General features: G+C 47.2%; 1 protein-coding gene across 1 annotated transcript in view; it reads left to right on the top strand.

Moving 5' to 3' along the window:
• LOC144503050 (hemicentin-1-like) overlaps window positions 1-14,762 on the top strand; it is a 390,871-nt gene that overhangs the window by 269,759 nt on the left and 106,350 nt on the right. Inside the window, exons 54-60 of the mRNA XM_078227553.1 lie at window positions 4,977-5,164; window positions 5,428-5,524; window positions 7,993-8,154; window positions 8,562-8,675; window positions 9,775-9,977; window positions 10,883-10,964; window positions 14,041-14,172. Coding sequence (XP_078083679.1) covers window positions 4,977-5,164; window positions 5,428-5,524; window positions 7,993-8,154; window positions 8,562-8,675; window positions 9,775-9,977; window positions 10,883-10,964; window positions 14,041-14,172 — 978 coding nt within the window. The remainder of the gene's footprint in view (window positions 1-4,976; window positions 5,165-5,427; window positions 5,525-7,992; window positions 8,155-8,561; window positions 8,676-9,774; window positions 9,978-10,882; window positions 10,965-14,040; window positions 14,173-14,762) is intronic.

The raw sequence follows: 14,762 nt of genomic DNA, 5'->3' as shown, positions 1-14,762 counted from the left end.
GCATTTTTGGACATGCCCAGGGGACAAACAGCAGATCTGGGAAGCCACCGAATCTTGGAATCCCTACAGTACAGAAGAGGCCATTCGGCCCATCAAGTCTGCACCGATTCTATGACAGAGTAACTTACCTTCACCTTTCCCCTGCCCTATCTCCGTAACCCCACACATTCCCCATGGCCAATCCACCTAACTTGCATATCTTTCGACTACATATTTGCTGCAAGTTTTTAAAGGTTTTTTTCATCATCTTCATCTTCCTGGTCGTCACATTAATAACTGGTCAATTAACCGCCCACATATAGGTGGCACAGTGGCACAGTGGTTAGCACTGCTGCCTCACTGTACCTGGGACCCGGGTTCGATTCCCGGCTTGGGTCACTGTCTGTGTGGAGTTTGCACGTTCTACCCGTGTCTGCGTGGGTTTCCTCCGGGTGCCCCGGTTTCCTCCCACAGTCCAAAGATGTGCAGGTTAGGCAGATTGGCCTTGCTAAATTGCCCCTTAGTGTCAGGAGGATTAGCAGGGTAAATACATGGGAATAAAGGGATAAGGCCTGGGTGGAATTGTTGTCAGTGCAGGCTTGATAGGCCGAATGGCCTCCTTCTGCACTGTAGGGATTCTATGATTCTATATGACCACGTGACGGCAAACGCAGAGAGTAAGATTGGAAAAGTGGATACATGCAAAGGTGAGGTCAGTCAAAATGTAATGATTTGCTTGGCTTTAAAGGCTGTTGTATTTCAAAGATTGTCGGACAGAGGGAGACACCAAATAAAATTGACCATGGTCACTGGGGGGCAATTTTAACCTGACTAGTTTGCAGAGGAATGGGTGGAAATGGTTGCATTTACACCCTCCCTGATTTTACCCTCTATTGAACTCAGTGGATGGGACGCAAGTTCAACACGTTTCTTGCCAGACGAGTCGATTTAAAAATGCTCTCATCGAGCAACCCGCCTTTCTTGTTTGGCTGGTCTGAGTGCTTGCAGATTCCTGGTGCACAAGACCGAGGTTCCTCTTTAACAAGCTGGATGCTTTTCCCGTTCGAATTGTGTCAGGCTTTGGAAGGAAGCCACTCTGTATGAGCTCCGACTGCCAACGAGAGCGACCGCAGAGAGCACGCCTACTGACCCCGAGAAATTGGAGTCACATCTGTAAAATCACATTGGCGGGAGACCAAAATCCATAAACCTAAATAGGTGGAAAAATACCACTCAGTCATCAGTAAGTACGATAATTATAGCACTAGGTATGTCAAGAGCAGCCAGGAACATGCACAGGAAGGCGTCTGTGTTTCCTGAATTGTTGTCTAGAGTACATCGATCGCATTTTCATGTACCTCCCTGTTTTCTCAACTTAATTTTTAACTGCTTTCTTTGTGCATTTTTTGTACCTTCTCCCCTGTTGCTTTCACACATTCTCGTCCCATCTCTTTCGAAGAAACTTATTTTTGGCATGATTGATTTTAGAATGAGTGTAGCTGGAAATGTAGAATACTCCAAAACTCGTCAGTAAATATGTTTCAATTCCGCTCCCTTACACTTTGGGGTTTTAACATGAAGATGCACATATGAAGCTCCCCAAGGTTCATTAGGCAGCATCTTCCAAACCCTGGCACCACTCCCTTCTAGGAGGACAAGGGGCGACAAATACCTGGGAGCACGCCCACCTGGAAGTTCCTCACCAAGTCACTCGCCACCCTAACGTGGAGGATATCGTCGTTCCTTCACTGTCACTGGGTCAAAATCCTGGAACTCCCTCCCGAACAGCACTGTGGGTGTTCCAATGTGGTTCTGGAACTCCCTCCCAGCAGTACGTGGCAGATGTACAATGCTGCCAGAAATGACACAGATCAGAGAGAGATTTTGCTGAAAGACAAATTAGTTGCTCTCCATATTCTTGTAATTTTTGGATTTGTAATAGAAGAGCTTACCGCGGCACGGTGGCTCAGTGGCTAGCACTGCAGCCTCACAGCGACAGGGACCCGGGTTCGATTCCCAGCTTGGGTCACTGTCTGTCCAGAGTTTGCACGTTCTCCCCGTGTCTGCGTGGGTTTCCTCCGGGTGCTCTGGTTTCCTCCCACAGTCCAAAGACGTGCTGGTTAGGTGCATTGGCCGTGCTAAATTCTCCCTCAGTGTGCTCAAACAGGCACCGGACTGTGGCGACTAGAGGAATTTCATAGTAACTTCATTGCAGTGTTAATGCAAGCCTACTTGTGACACTAATAAATAAATACCAGGATTTTGTTGGTGGTACTGATTGCCGCAGATGCTTATGAAACATGCAAACAGTTTGTGGGAAATGTTTTGTTCAGGGACAGAGGAACCGTACCTATTCTCCTTGATGTTATTTTTGTAAAGATTGTATCCCCACGTTACCGGATTCAGTTTCTATCACTGCTGGTAGTCAGATTGCTCCCAATGTTCCCGATGGTGTGGGAGTCCAGAACTAGGGGTCACAGTTTGAGGACTGAGGTGAGGAGAAATTTCTTCACCCAGAGGGTGGTGAATGTGTGGAATTCACTCCCACAGAATGTAATTGAGACCAAAATGTTGTCTGATTTCAAGAAATTAGGTATAGCTGTTGGGGGCTAACGGGATCATGAGATATGGGAGGGAGGGGGGGATCAGGATATTGAATTTGATGATCAGCCGTGATCAAGATGAAAGACAGAGCAGGCTCGAAGGGCCGAATGGCCTACTCCTGCTTCTAGTTTCTATGTTTCTAATTAGTGCTATTTCAAAGATGGTTGCAGATTTGTCAACAAAATTACAAACTGCCTGATCTAACAAGGAAGTTGAAATATCTCTATCTTTAGCGTGGAATTCGATTCTTTCTGCTTTCGTAGAATCCCTACAGTGCAGAAGGAAGTTATTCGGCCCATCGAGTCTGCACCGACCACATTCCCACCCAGGCCCTATCTCTGTAACCCCATGCATTTACCCTAGCTAGTCTCCCTGACATTAAGGGGCAATTTAGCATGGCCAATCCACCTAACCCGCACATCCTTGGACTGTGGGAGGAAACTGGAGCACCCGGAGGAAACCCACACAGATATGGGGAGAATGTGCAAACTCCACATAGACAGTCACCCAAGCCAGGAGGATAAGTCAAAAATGCAACGTTATAATTACCAAAATTGGGGAAAATGAGTTGGATGTGGATTTCTATCTGGATTATGTGATGTGGGCGGCAGTGGTTGAAAAAGGCGGCTTATCCGCACCTTCTCAGGGGCAATTAGGAATGCGCCATAAAATGCCAGTCTGTCCAGCGATGCCCACATCCCGTGAATGAATTTGAAAACAAAATGATATATTACTGGATCTCCCAGACCGGGAAACCACACGGATCTGCTCCCACTATCCCAGAGTTGCTTTAGCCCGGGATATGGAATAGCCAAGCAGATCCGAGGATATCCTCAACCACTGCAGTGGTGTAGAGACAACTTCACCACAAGGAAACTTGCTGGGTTCCCCGTCTCCCTCCAAACACCTCAGGGGCTCACGAGACAAGACAGCATGGCATTTCCAAAGTGCAGGGGATCTTTGGCATGGTCTACCTGGGTTCTCGCTGTTATTTAGTTCTCGCTGGCAGAGGGCACCCCTGCGCTCAGGACTGCTTCCAAAAAGACAATGAGGAAGAGAGTTACAAAGACTCGCAACTCTCTGAGAGAAAAGTTTCTCCTTATCTCTGTCTTAAAAAGGCAACCCTTTATTTTGAGACAGTGACCTTCTCATTCTAGATGCTCTCACAAGAAGTAGACTTTCCACATCCACCCTGTCAAAACCCCTCAGGATTTTTCAGTTAAGGTGTCTCCGATTCTTCTAAATTCCAACAGGTACAAGCCTCACTTGCCCAACCTTTCTTCATAAGACAACCTGCCTATTCCAGGTGTTAGTCCACTAAAGCTCCTCTGAACTGCTTCCAATGCAGTTACATCCTTCTTTATTACTATACACAATACTCCATGGGTGGTCTCACCAATGCCCTGTATAATTGATGTGGAGATGCCGGCGTAGGATTGGGGTAAACACAGTAAGAAGTCGCACAGGTTAAAGTCCAACAGGTTTATTTGGTAGCATAAGCCACAAGCTTTCGGAGCACTGCCCCTTCATCAGGTGAGTGGGAGTTGTGTTCACAAACAGGGCATATATAGACACAAACTCAATTTACAAGATAATGGTTGGAATGCGAGTATTAACAGGTAATCAAGTCTTTACAGGTACAGACAATGTGAGTGGAGAGAGGGTTAAGCACAGGTTAAAGAGATGTGTATTGTCTCCAGCCAGGACAGTTAGTGAGATTTTGCAAAATCATTCAGCCCCCTCGGGCTTGCTCCGCCATTCAATAGGACCATGGCTGATCCAACATTCGCCATGTCCACTTTCCTGCCCTATCCCCATAACCCTTGATTCCCTTCTTGAAAAAAATCTATCTATCTGAGCCTTAAATATACACAAGGACTCTGCCCCCACAGCTCTCTGTAACAAGGGGTGGGATTTTCCAGCCACGCTCGCCCCAAGACTGGAAAATCTCACCTGAGATCAATGGACCTTGGCATGTTCTACCCCCCTCGCCCACTATGATTCCTGGGGCAGGCGGGATGGTAGAATTCTGCTCAAGGAGTTGCAAAGGTGGCGCAGTGATTAGCACTGCTACCTCACAGCGCCAGGGACCTGGGTCACTGTCTGTGTGGAGTTTGCACTATCTCCCCGTGTCTGCGTGGGTTTCCTCTGGGTGCTCCGGTTTCCTCCCACAGTCTGAAAGATGCATGGGTTAGGTGGATTGGCCATGCTAAATTGACCCTTAGTGGCAGGGACTAGCTAGGGTAAATGCATGGGGTTATGGGGATAGAACCTGTGTGAGATTGTGGATGGTGCGGATTCGATGGGCTGAATGGCCTCCTTCTGCACTGTAGGGATTCTATGATTCTATATCCAGCCCCTCTCACATGTTCATTCTCATTTGTCTTTTCTAGTTCCTCCTGTTATCCGTACGGAAAGTGGGGGGTTTGGGGAGGAGCTGGTGTCGATTGCTAACGAAACAGTCCAATTGCGTTGTGAAGCAGACGGGAAGCCGCCGCCTTCCGTCTCCTGGTTCAGGGATGGCCTACCCATTGTGGCGGACCACAGACACCAGCTTCTGGATAATGGCAGCATCCTGCAGGTGAGGGGAAATTGGCTAGATAACGGAGTGGATTATCTCTGTGGGAATCAAATCCAGAGGTTGTAACCCAGCTGTGGAGAAAGCCCAGACTCTATTCCTAGTGCACACTGTAAATATGTGGGGGTAGGGCCTGGGTGGGATTGTGGTTGGTGCAGACTCGATGGGCCGAATGGCCTCCTTCTGCACTGTAGGGTTTCTATGTTTCTATGTCATGTCTGATTGAAACTGTGAATCATGTCCTGCTTGTTGTACTTTCTCTGTAGATTCACACAGTGCAGGTATCTGACGCAGCTGGTTTCATGTGTCTGGCAGAAAACCCAGCAGGAACCACGGAGAAGCTTTTCAGCCTTCACGTACAAGGTAACAATCTGCTCCATTCTAAGGACACAATATACTGCCAACGCTGCATTGCGGCAACAGAGGAGATGTACAAGCAACAGCAACAACCAAAACTTTCAGTCATTTGATTTGATTTATTATTGTCACATGTATTGTGATGCAGTGAAAAGTATTGTTTCTTGTGCGCTATATGGACAAAGCATACAGTTCGCAGAGTACACAGAGGAGAAGGAAAGGAGAGGGTGCAGAATGTATCATAGAATCCTACAGTGCAGAAGGAGGCCACTTGGCCCATCGAGTCTGCACCGACCACAATCCCACCCAGGCCCTATCCCCATAACCCTATGCATTTCCCCTAGTTAGTCCCCCTGACACTGAGGGCCAATTTAGCATGGCCAATCCACCTCTTTGAACTGTGGGAGGAAACCGCAGTACTCGGAGGAAACCCACGCAGACACGGGGAGAACGTGCAAACTCCATGCAGACAGTGACCCAAGCCGGGAATCGAACCCGGGTCCCTGGCGCTGTGAGGCTGCAGTGCTAACCATTGTGCCACCGTGCTGCCCGTAGTGTTAGAGTCACAGCTCGGGTGCAGAGAAAGATCAACTTAATAGAGAGTTTATAGAGTTCAGTTTTAAAAGCATATAGAACATGATGAAATTAGAGAGTATGCTGGGGACAGCTCACAAGAAGTGGCCACGTTCCAGCGCCACCTTGTATTCAATAGGTAGCGTAATGTGTTTAACACAAAAAAACCCCAAACATTTCATAGAAGCATAAGGAACAAATTTGGGTAAAAAAAACCAAAGGAGAAAAGTTTAGGTGTTGATTTAATGTATTCATACTTAATTAGGTTCCTTGACTTAGTTAGTTAGGGATTCCCACTGCTATACAGTGGACCCAGATGCCTGGAGTAGAATGGGTCATGAATTGAAAAGCATTTTCTTGTTTTATATTTACTCAAGGGATGTGGGTGTCCCTGGCTAGATTTTCCATCCCTAATTGCCCCTGAGAAGGTGATGGTGAGCTGCCTTCTTGGACCGCTGCAGTCCCCGTGGTGTAGGTACACCCACAGTGCAGTTAGGGAGGGAGTTCCAGTTAACCCAGTTGCAGTGATCTTTCTCACTTTTAGCCACACCAAGTCTCCAGTCTCCACACTCTCCCCCTGCCCTTTCCTCTTTCACTCAATAGAACTCCTGGGGCACGACCTTCCGACTCTTCACGCCGACCGATCTTCTGGTGTCCCAGCAGCATGGGGTGGAATCAATGGGAAATCACAGGCGACACGGTGGCAAAGTGGTTAGCACTGCTTCGTCACCGTGCCAGGGACCCGGGTTCCCGGCTTGGGTCACCGTCTGTGCGGAGTTTGCACATTCTCCCCGTGTCTACGTTGGTTTCCTCCGGATGCCCCGGTTTCCTCCCACAGTCCAAAGATGTGCAGGTTAGGTGGATTGACCATGCTAAGTCGTCCCTCAGTGTCAGGGGGATTAGCAGGGTAAATATGTGGGGTTATGGGGATCGGGCCTGGGTGAGATTGTTGTTGGTGCAGGCTCGATGGGCCGAATGGCCTCCTTCTGCACTGGAGAGATTCTATGGAAATCCCATGGATAGCGGCGGGACCAGAATATCCCACAGCCAGCCAAGGGCTGCCTTCCACGGCCGGGATTCCCAGCAATGCTGCAAAGCGTTGTGGGTTCCCCAAATCACCGACAACATGGATTTCCAAAAAAGGAAGTTTATTCCCAAATTCAACTGCTACACACAATACCTGCACTCTGAGGAATAACTCCCGCCATGTGGCCTCTTTCAGAGCTGTGTAACCACTTGGTTTACGCTTGGCAATGTCTCCTTTAAGATCTGCTTCTTTGTCCCTCTGAGGTCCAAAGACATGTCCCTGCATCTTCATTGTCCTCAAATCAGGATTGAGTGCCCAGCCTCTTATCCTAACTCATTCCTTCCAGGCTTACTCAGCATCCGCTTCTGTGAGGAAATAATTACATTTGAAAAAAAGGAACTAAAAGACAGGAGGTTGTTATGCATTAAGGGATGGCATGGTGGCACAGTGGTTAGCACTGCTGCCTCACAGCGCCAGGGACCCGAGTTCGATTCCCGGCTTGGGTCACTGGCTGTGCGGAATCTGCATGCTCTCCCCGTGTCTGCGTGGGTTTCCTCCCACGGTCCGAAAGATGTGCGGGTTAGGTGCATTGGCCGTGCTAAATTCTCCCTCAGTGTACCCGAACAGGCGCCGGAGTGTGGCGACTAGGGGATTTTCACAGTAACTTCATTGCAGTGTTAATGTAAGCCTACTTTGTGATACTAATAAATAAACTTTAACACTTTAATGTTTGCATTGCTGAAAAACGTTGTTCCGAAGCTGAAGGAAGTAAATCCTAATGCTGTAAAAGGTTTGAAGTGTCGAGCTGGGTTATATTGCTGGATAGCGATCAGACAACACCAATTCACATCTGCTTCTGCTTGCTTTTGTGCAGTGCCTCCCATTGTCCTTGGCCCCACTCCAGAGAATGTTAGTGTCGTGACGAATAACCCCATTTGGTTAACATGTGAATCCCGAGCAGAGCCTGCGCCGGACGTCACGTGGTACAAAGACGGGCGGCTGTTGCAGTCCAGCGCTGACGCCATCATTCTCCCAGGTGAGACTCTGAAGAGGAAAATGTAAAGTGGGGGCGGTCGTGAGTAATGTGGAATGACCTTTGACTTCTCCAGCTCCGCCCCCCCGACCCCGTTCATGAAGACACCAAGGAGACAATTCTTGACAAAATGGTTGTTGTGTCTGGGTATTGGAGTTAGGACACACTAGCCGGAATTTTACCGTCTTGCCCTTCCTGATTCCGAGGCTCGCAGAACAGAATTCTCCATTGGCCTTGGGCAGGATTTTAAGACCTCGCCCGAGCTAGGTCTTTAAAATCCCACCCACTCTCTGACACACTCGCTCTCAATGTGTCCTCCTTTACAGAACAGATGATGCCATCTTCATTTTCTTTGGAATATAGTTACATAACCTCTGATGTCTCCTGATCTCTTCCCATTTCTGTTCCAGGTGGCCATATCCTTCACATTCCCAGAGCTATGACACAGCACAATGGCAAATATGTCTGTGTCGCCACCAATGCGGTTGGGAGAGATGAGAAGGACATTTACCTCTATGTGTACGGTGAGTATCAATAACATTGTACGTTAGTGTGGAAGTTGGGGGGAGTATATATGTAAATGGGAAAGTCCTGAATTCTGAGTGGAATTCGACCCGGGTTTGAATCCCTGCCGTGGTGGGATTCAAACCCGGGTCCCCGGAACATTAGCTGAGTTTCTGGATTAATAGTCTAGTGATAATATCTAGGCCATCGCCTCCCCTTCAACTGCTGATACTGAGGAGTTCACCTGTGTGTTTATATGTTATTCATGGGTGAGAGGAGATTAATGATTGTGATGTACAAATTTATTACCGATGAATGTGCGGTTGAAGCATTGCAAACAGTCTTTACAGTAAACAATTTCACAATTTCAAAATAAAGGTTATGCCACTTAGATGGAGATGAAGAGAAAATTGTTCACTCAAAGGGTTGTGAATCTTTGGAATTCCCTACCCCAGAGGGTTGTGGAAGCTCAGTTATTAAGTATGTTTACAGCAGAGATTGATAGATTGATATTCACGTAAAGGGTTATGTAGATAGTGTGGGTGCAAAAGGCATTGAAGTTTCTGATCAGCCATGATCATATTGAATGGTGGAGCAGGTTCGATGGGCCGAATGGCCTATTCCTGTCCCTCTGTTCCAATGCTCCTATTGGGGCGGCATGATGGCACAGTGGTTAGCACTGCTGCCTCACAGCGCCAGGAACCCGGGTTCAATTCCAGCCTTGGGTGACTGTCTGTGTGGTGTTTGCACGTTCTCCCTGTGTCTGCGTGGGTTTCCTCCGGGTGCTCCGGTTTCCTCCCACAGTCCAAAGGTGTGCAGGTTAGGTGCATTGGCCATGCTAAAACTGCCCCTTAGTGTCAGGGGGATTATCAGGGTAAATACATGGGGTTAGGTGGTAGGGCCTGGGTGAGATTGTTGTCGACGCAGGCTCAATGGGCTGAATGGCCTCCTTCTGCACTGTAGAGATTCCATGATTCTATCATAGTGGTGTTGGTAACTCATGTGCCATGACCATTTAAGAATGTTACCGTTTGCTTATTAGCTGGAGCCTCTATTTACAGCAGCAGAAAGCATTCCACTGCATTGTAATCGATATCTTCTGAATTTTCACCCCCAAAGCCGCGCCCACTATTAGACACCATGGCGACAGTTACTCTGAGATCAGCACTATCTGTGTCGGAGAGATGGCCACTTTTAAGTGTGAATCAGAAGCAGTTCCAGCTCCTACTGTCGTGTGGTATAAGAATGACCACCAGCTGGCCTTGGTAAATGGCGCCCGTACCCTGTCTAATGGTCAAATACTCCAAATCCAAGATGCTCAGGTAATATCTACATTCAATCTTTCAAATCTTGACAGCAATTTAAACGTACAGCATTCGATGGATAGATGTTGATTTGTTTTCATCTCACAATTGTTTGTTGACTTCCTTTTACATGACTTAAAGTTTATTTATTAGTGTCGCAAGTAGGCTTACATTAACGCTGCAATGAAGTTGCTGTGAAAATCCCCAAGTCGCCACACTCCGGCGCCTGTTCGGGTAACACTGAGGGAGAATTTAGCATGGCCAATCCACCTAACCAGCACGTCTTTCGGACTGTGGGAGGAAACCGGAGCACCCGGAGGAAACCCACGCAGACACGGGGAGAACATGCAAACCCCGCACAGACAGTGACCCAAGCCGGGAATCGAACCCTGGTCCCTGGCTCTGTGAAGCAGCAGTGCTAACCAGTGCGCCACCGTGCCACCCTAGTAAAATTGTCTGGAAAAGACACACAAGGTCTGGGATTTTCCCAGATATCGGGAAAGGCCGATGCTGGGTGGGAAAAGCAGCGTTGCAGAACGATAAAAAAAGCTTCAGTTCACAGATCCCGTGATGTGTCGTTGGCAAGGCAGACCCTGAATCGCTCACCCTGCTATCAACTGACATTTGATGATCTGTAGCGCCATTTTACAGGCTATCATCCCTATTGCCCTTGGAGGGCAGTTGAGAGTCAACCACATTGCTGTGGCTCTGGAGTCACATGTTGACCAGGTAAGGATGGCAGATTTCCTTCCCTAAAGGGCATTAGTGAACCAGATGGGGTTTTCCGACAATCGACAATGGTTTCATGGTCACCAGTAGATTCTTAATTCCAGATATTTTTTATTGAATTCAAATTTCATCATCTGCTGTGGTGGGATTTGAATCCGGAACATTGCTAACATCCAAACCTTTACTGGTTTTAGGTCACCGATTCTGGGCACTATATGTGTAAAGTCACCAACCTGGCTGGACACACAAAAAGGACCTTCAAGCTGAGGGTGCATGGTAAGCATGGACAACACATCCGACCTTGCACAATTATTCGCTGAGTATATCATACTTCAGCATTTCTTGGGTTTAAGTTCTGGAAGGTTCTGATGCAGAACCTGCCCTTCAGGAAATTGAATGGCTGGAAGGGAATCTATTATTTAATGGATAGTACGAGTGGAAGAATCAGAATAGATGGACCGAGTGGCATTTTCTTGTTCCGCGTCCGGTTCCTGCTGTGATATTGCACATCTGCCCCGTTCCCTATGGATCCACTGAGATTTGGAATGGGGTTTTCCGGACCGTTAATTCCCTGGGTGGAATTTTAACTCGCCGTCCTTGCCAGGAATGGAGTGGACGAGAGATTGAAATGGAACAGCCCCATTACCCACTCCCTTCCTGCTGTGCGCTAATGTTAATACAGCTGGTTCTGGTCGCTGCCAGCTCGGCTCAGATGCCCTGTGATGTCAATGGAACCCCTCACCCCAGTGTTATTTTAACAGAGCTGTGATAAGTGGGTGGGGAAGGGAGTCTGAATGGCTTTCCCACTAAACAGCTCCCTCCACCCCACCTCACCCACGCTGGGCTCCCTCCCTCTTCCTGCTGGGCTCCCCCACCCCACCTCCCACCAGTTAGGATATTTTTAAAAAACAAATTCAAGGCTTGCAGGCGTTGCTGGCTGGCCAGCATTTATTGCCCTTCCCTAGTTGCCCTTGTGAAGTGAGCTGCCTTCCTGAATCGCTGCATGCCGAGTGGTGTGGGATGACCCACAGTGCTGTTCAGGAGGGAGTTCCAGGATTTTGACCCAGTGGCAGTGAAGGAATGGTGATATATTTCCAAATTGCGATGGTGTGTGACTGGGAGGGGAACTCTCAGGTGGTGGTGTTCTCAGTTATCTGCTCTTCCTAGACTGCACCCACAAATCCACCACCTCTACCATCTCGAAGGACAGCGGCAGCAGATACATGCGGGCACCAGCACTGCAATCTCCTCCGGCCCCCGCCCCCCCCCTCCCCCGCCCCCTCACCCGCCCATCTGTACCCTAGATGGTAGCGTTCGTGGGTTTGGAAGGCACTGTCTCTGGGGGCTTGTTGAGTTCCTGCGATGCATCTTATAGATGGTACAAACTGATGCTACTGTTCGTCTGTGGTGGAAGGAGCGAACAGAAACAAAGAAGATAGGAGCAGGAGGAGGCCCTTGGAGCCTGCTCCACCATTCATTACCATCATGGCTGATCGCCCAACTCAATAGCCTAATCCTGCTTTCTCCCCATAACCTTTGATCCCATTTGCTTCAAGTGCTATATCTAGCTGCCTCGAATGTTTGCGGATGGGGTAACAATCAAGCGGGCTGCTTTGTCCTGGATGGTGACAAGCTTCTTATTGCACTCATCCAATTTGAATGTTAGAATTATGTGGCAAGAATAATGTCGCTTGGGCACAGGTTCAGGGCCAGGAATTCACCTGTGCGCCAGATTCATGACTCCATTTTGAAAATTTGGCCGCATTAATCTATACGCATCCGTGCTGTGCTGTAACTTTTCTTTTCAACTGGCCTTCAAACAAAGCAAATATTTTCACTATAATCTGCATTTTTATTTAAACATACATTTTTTTAAAAATGAAGTTGAATCAAATTTTGTCGAAATCCAAGCATAAAAGATCAGTGTATTGCGGGCTTTGATGTTCAGCCTTTTAAGTGATCACAACTTTACCCTTCAGGAAACCAGACCAAGTCACAGAGTTCTCTCGAACAGCTGTTTTTAATGCAAGCTGTATAACTCGGTCCCTAGAAAGTCACAGGTCACAGCCTGGAACTCGACCGGAATCCAGAATTCAGGAATGCACAAGCAGTTATAGTTTCAAATTCGATTACAAGAGATCTAGGGGTACATGTTCATAGCTCTTTTAAAGTGGAGTCACAGGTGGACAGAATGGTGAAGAAGGCATTCAGTATGCTTGGTTTCATTGGTCAGAACAATGAATACATGAGTTGGAACGGCTTGTTGAAGTTGTACAAGACATTGGTAAGGCCACACTTGGAATACTGTGTACAATTCTGGTCACCCTATTATAGAAAGGATATTATTAAACTAGAAAGAGCGCAGAAAAGATTTACTAGGATGCTACCAGGACTTGATGGTTTGAGTTGTAAGGAGAGGCGGGATAGACTGGGACTTTTTTCTCTGGAACGTAGAAGGTGATCTTATCGAGGTCTATAAATAATGAGGGGCATAGATCAGCTAGATAGTCAATATCTTTTCCCAGAGGTAGGGGAGTCTAAAACTTGAGGGCATAGGTTTAAAGTGAGAGGGGAGAAATACAAAAGTGTCCAGAGGGGCATTTTTTCACACAGAGGGTGGTGAGTGTCTGGAACAAGCTGCCAGAGGTAGTAGTAGAGGCGGGTACAATTTTGTCTTTTAAAAAGCATTTAGACAGTTACATGGGTAAGATGGTTATAGAGGGATATGGGCCAAATGTGGGCAATTGGGACTAGCTTCTGTGTTTAAAAAAAAAAGGGTGGCATGGACAAGTTGGGCCGAAGGGCCTGTTTCCATGCTGTAAACCTCTATGACTCTATCACTCTAAGTAATTAGCATGTACCAATCAAGGTATAGGAGTTATCTCCATCCACTCATGATTATTGATTCAGGTTACATCATTCATAAGGTACACATTTTAAAATCAATCCACAATCGCCTGATGCTTGATTAATTAGAATATGAAATCAGCATGAAGACTTCATCAGGTTAGCTGATCTACTTCATTATTGTTACATGTTATCACTGATGTCCCAGTTTGTCTGTGTCTGTGGATATCAGTCCTCCTCCCAGTTCAGATGTCTGCTTTAATGAATTCTCTCAGACTAAAGGCCTTGGTGCTTATCAGTGAAGATTTTTAGAAAGACCTTTGTTTTCCTTTCCCTCATAGCAGCTTATGTGGCTTTTAAACTTGTGTGATTATTAACCATTTCAGGTGTAACAAGTTGCCAAAGGTTTACTCATGGTGAAAATGGGAAAAAGCACCAAATTCTTGATTGGAAATGTTTAGTTGTTCTTTATTTTTATGCTATTGAATCTCCTCCTTTTTTTCAGCCCCACCAACCTTTGAAGAACCCTCAGAGGAGGTTATTATCCAGACAGCTGGCAGTGCCCTGGTTCTGTCGTGCCATGCGTTGGGAGTTCCACCACCCACCATCACTTGGCTGAAAGATGGAGAACGGATAGGTAGGACTGGACATGATCAGTGTAGCTACTGGAGCGGTTAGACCGTGTATCTCTCCACCTCAGGAAGTGTCTGAGGGAAATAGCTTGGCTGCTTTAAAAAGGAAACTCGATGAGTATGTGAGCGAAAAAACAATGGAAAGAAAGGTCAAGATGGAGTAGACGGAATGGGAAGAGACTCAAGACTAGCACTGACTCATTGGGGTGAATGGCCTGTTCCTCTGCTGTATATTCTATGTAATAATAACCTTTGGCTTTTTTAAAATGTGAAATGTCAGTGAGCCAGGTAGCACATTCCTGAATAAATACGGGCAAGATGAGCAGGAAACTATAGATGAACAGAAAGTCGTAGAGTGATAGAATCATAGAGGTCTATAGCATGGAAACAGGCCCTTCGGCCCAACTTATCCATGCCGCCCTTCTTTTTTAACCACTAAGCTCGTCCCAATTGCCCACATTTGGCCCATATCCCTCTATATCCATCTTACCTATGTAACTGTCTAAATGCTTTTTAAAAGACAAAATTGTACCCTCTACTACTACCTCTGGCAGCTCGTTCCAGACACTCACCACCCTCTGTGTGAACAAACTGC

The sequence above is a fragment of the Mustelus asterias genome, chromosome 13 (assembly GCF_964213995.1).
Source record: "Mustelus asterias chromosome 13, sMusAst1.hap1.1, whole genome shotgun sequence".
Classification (NCBI taxonomy): Eukaryota; Metazoa; Chordata; class Chondrichthyes; order Carcharhiniformes; family Triakidae; genus Mustelus; species Mustelus asterias.
Note: the sequence above shows the minus strand (reverse complement) of the source record. Positions and strands in the feature narration are given on the sequence as shown.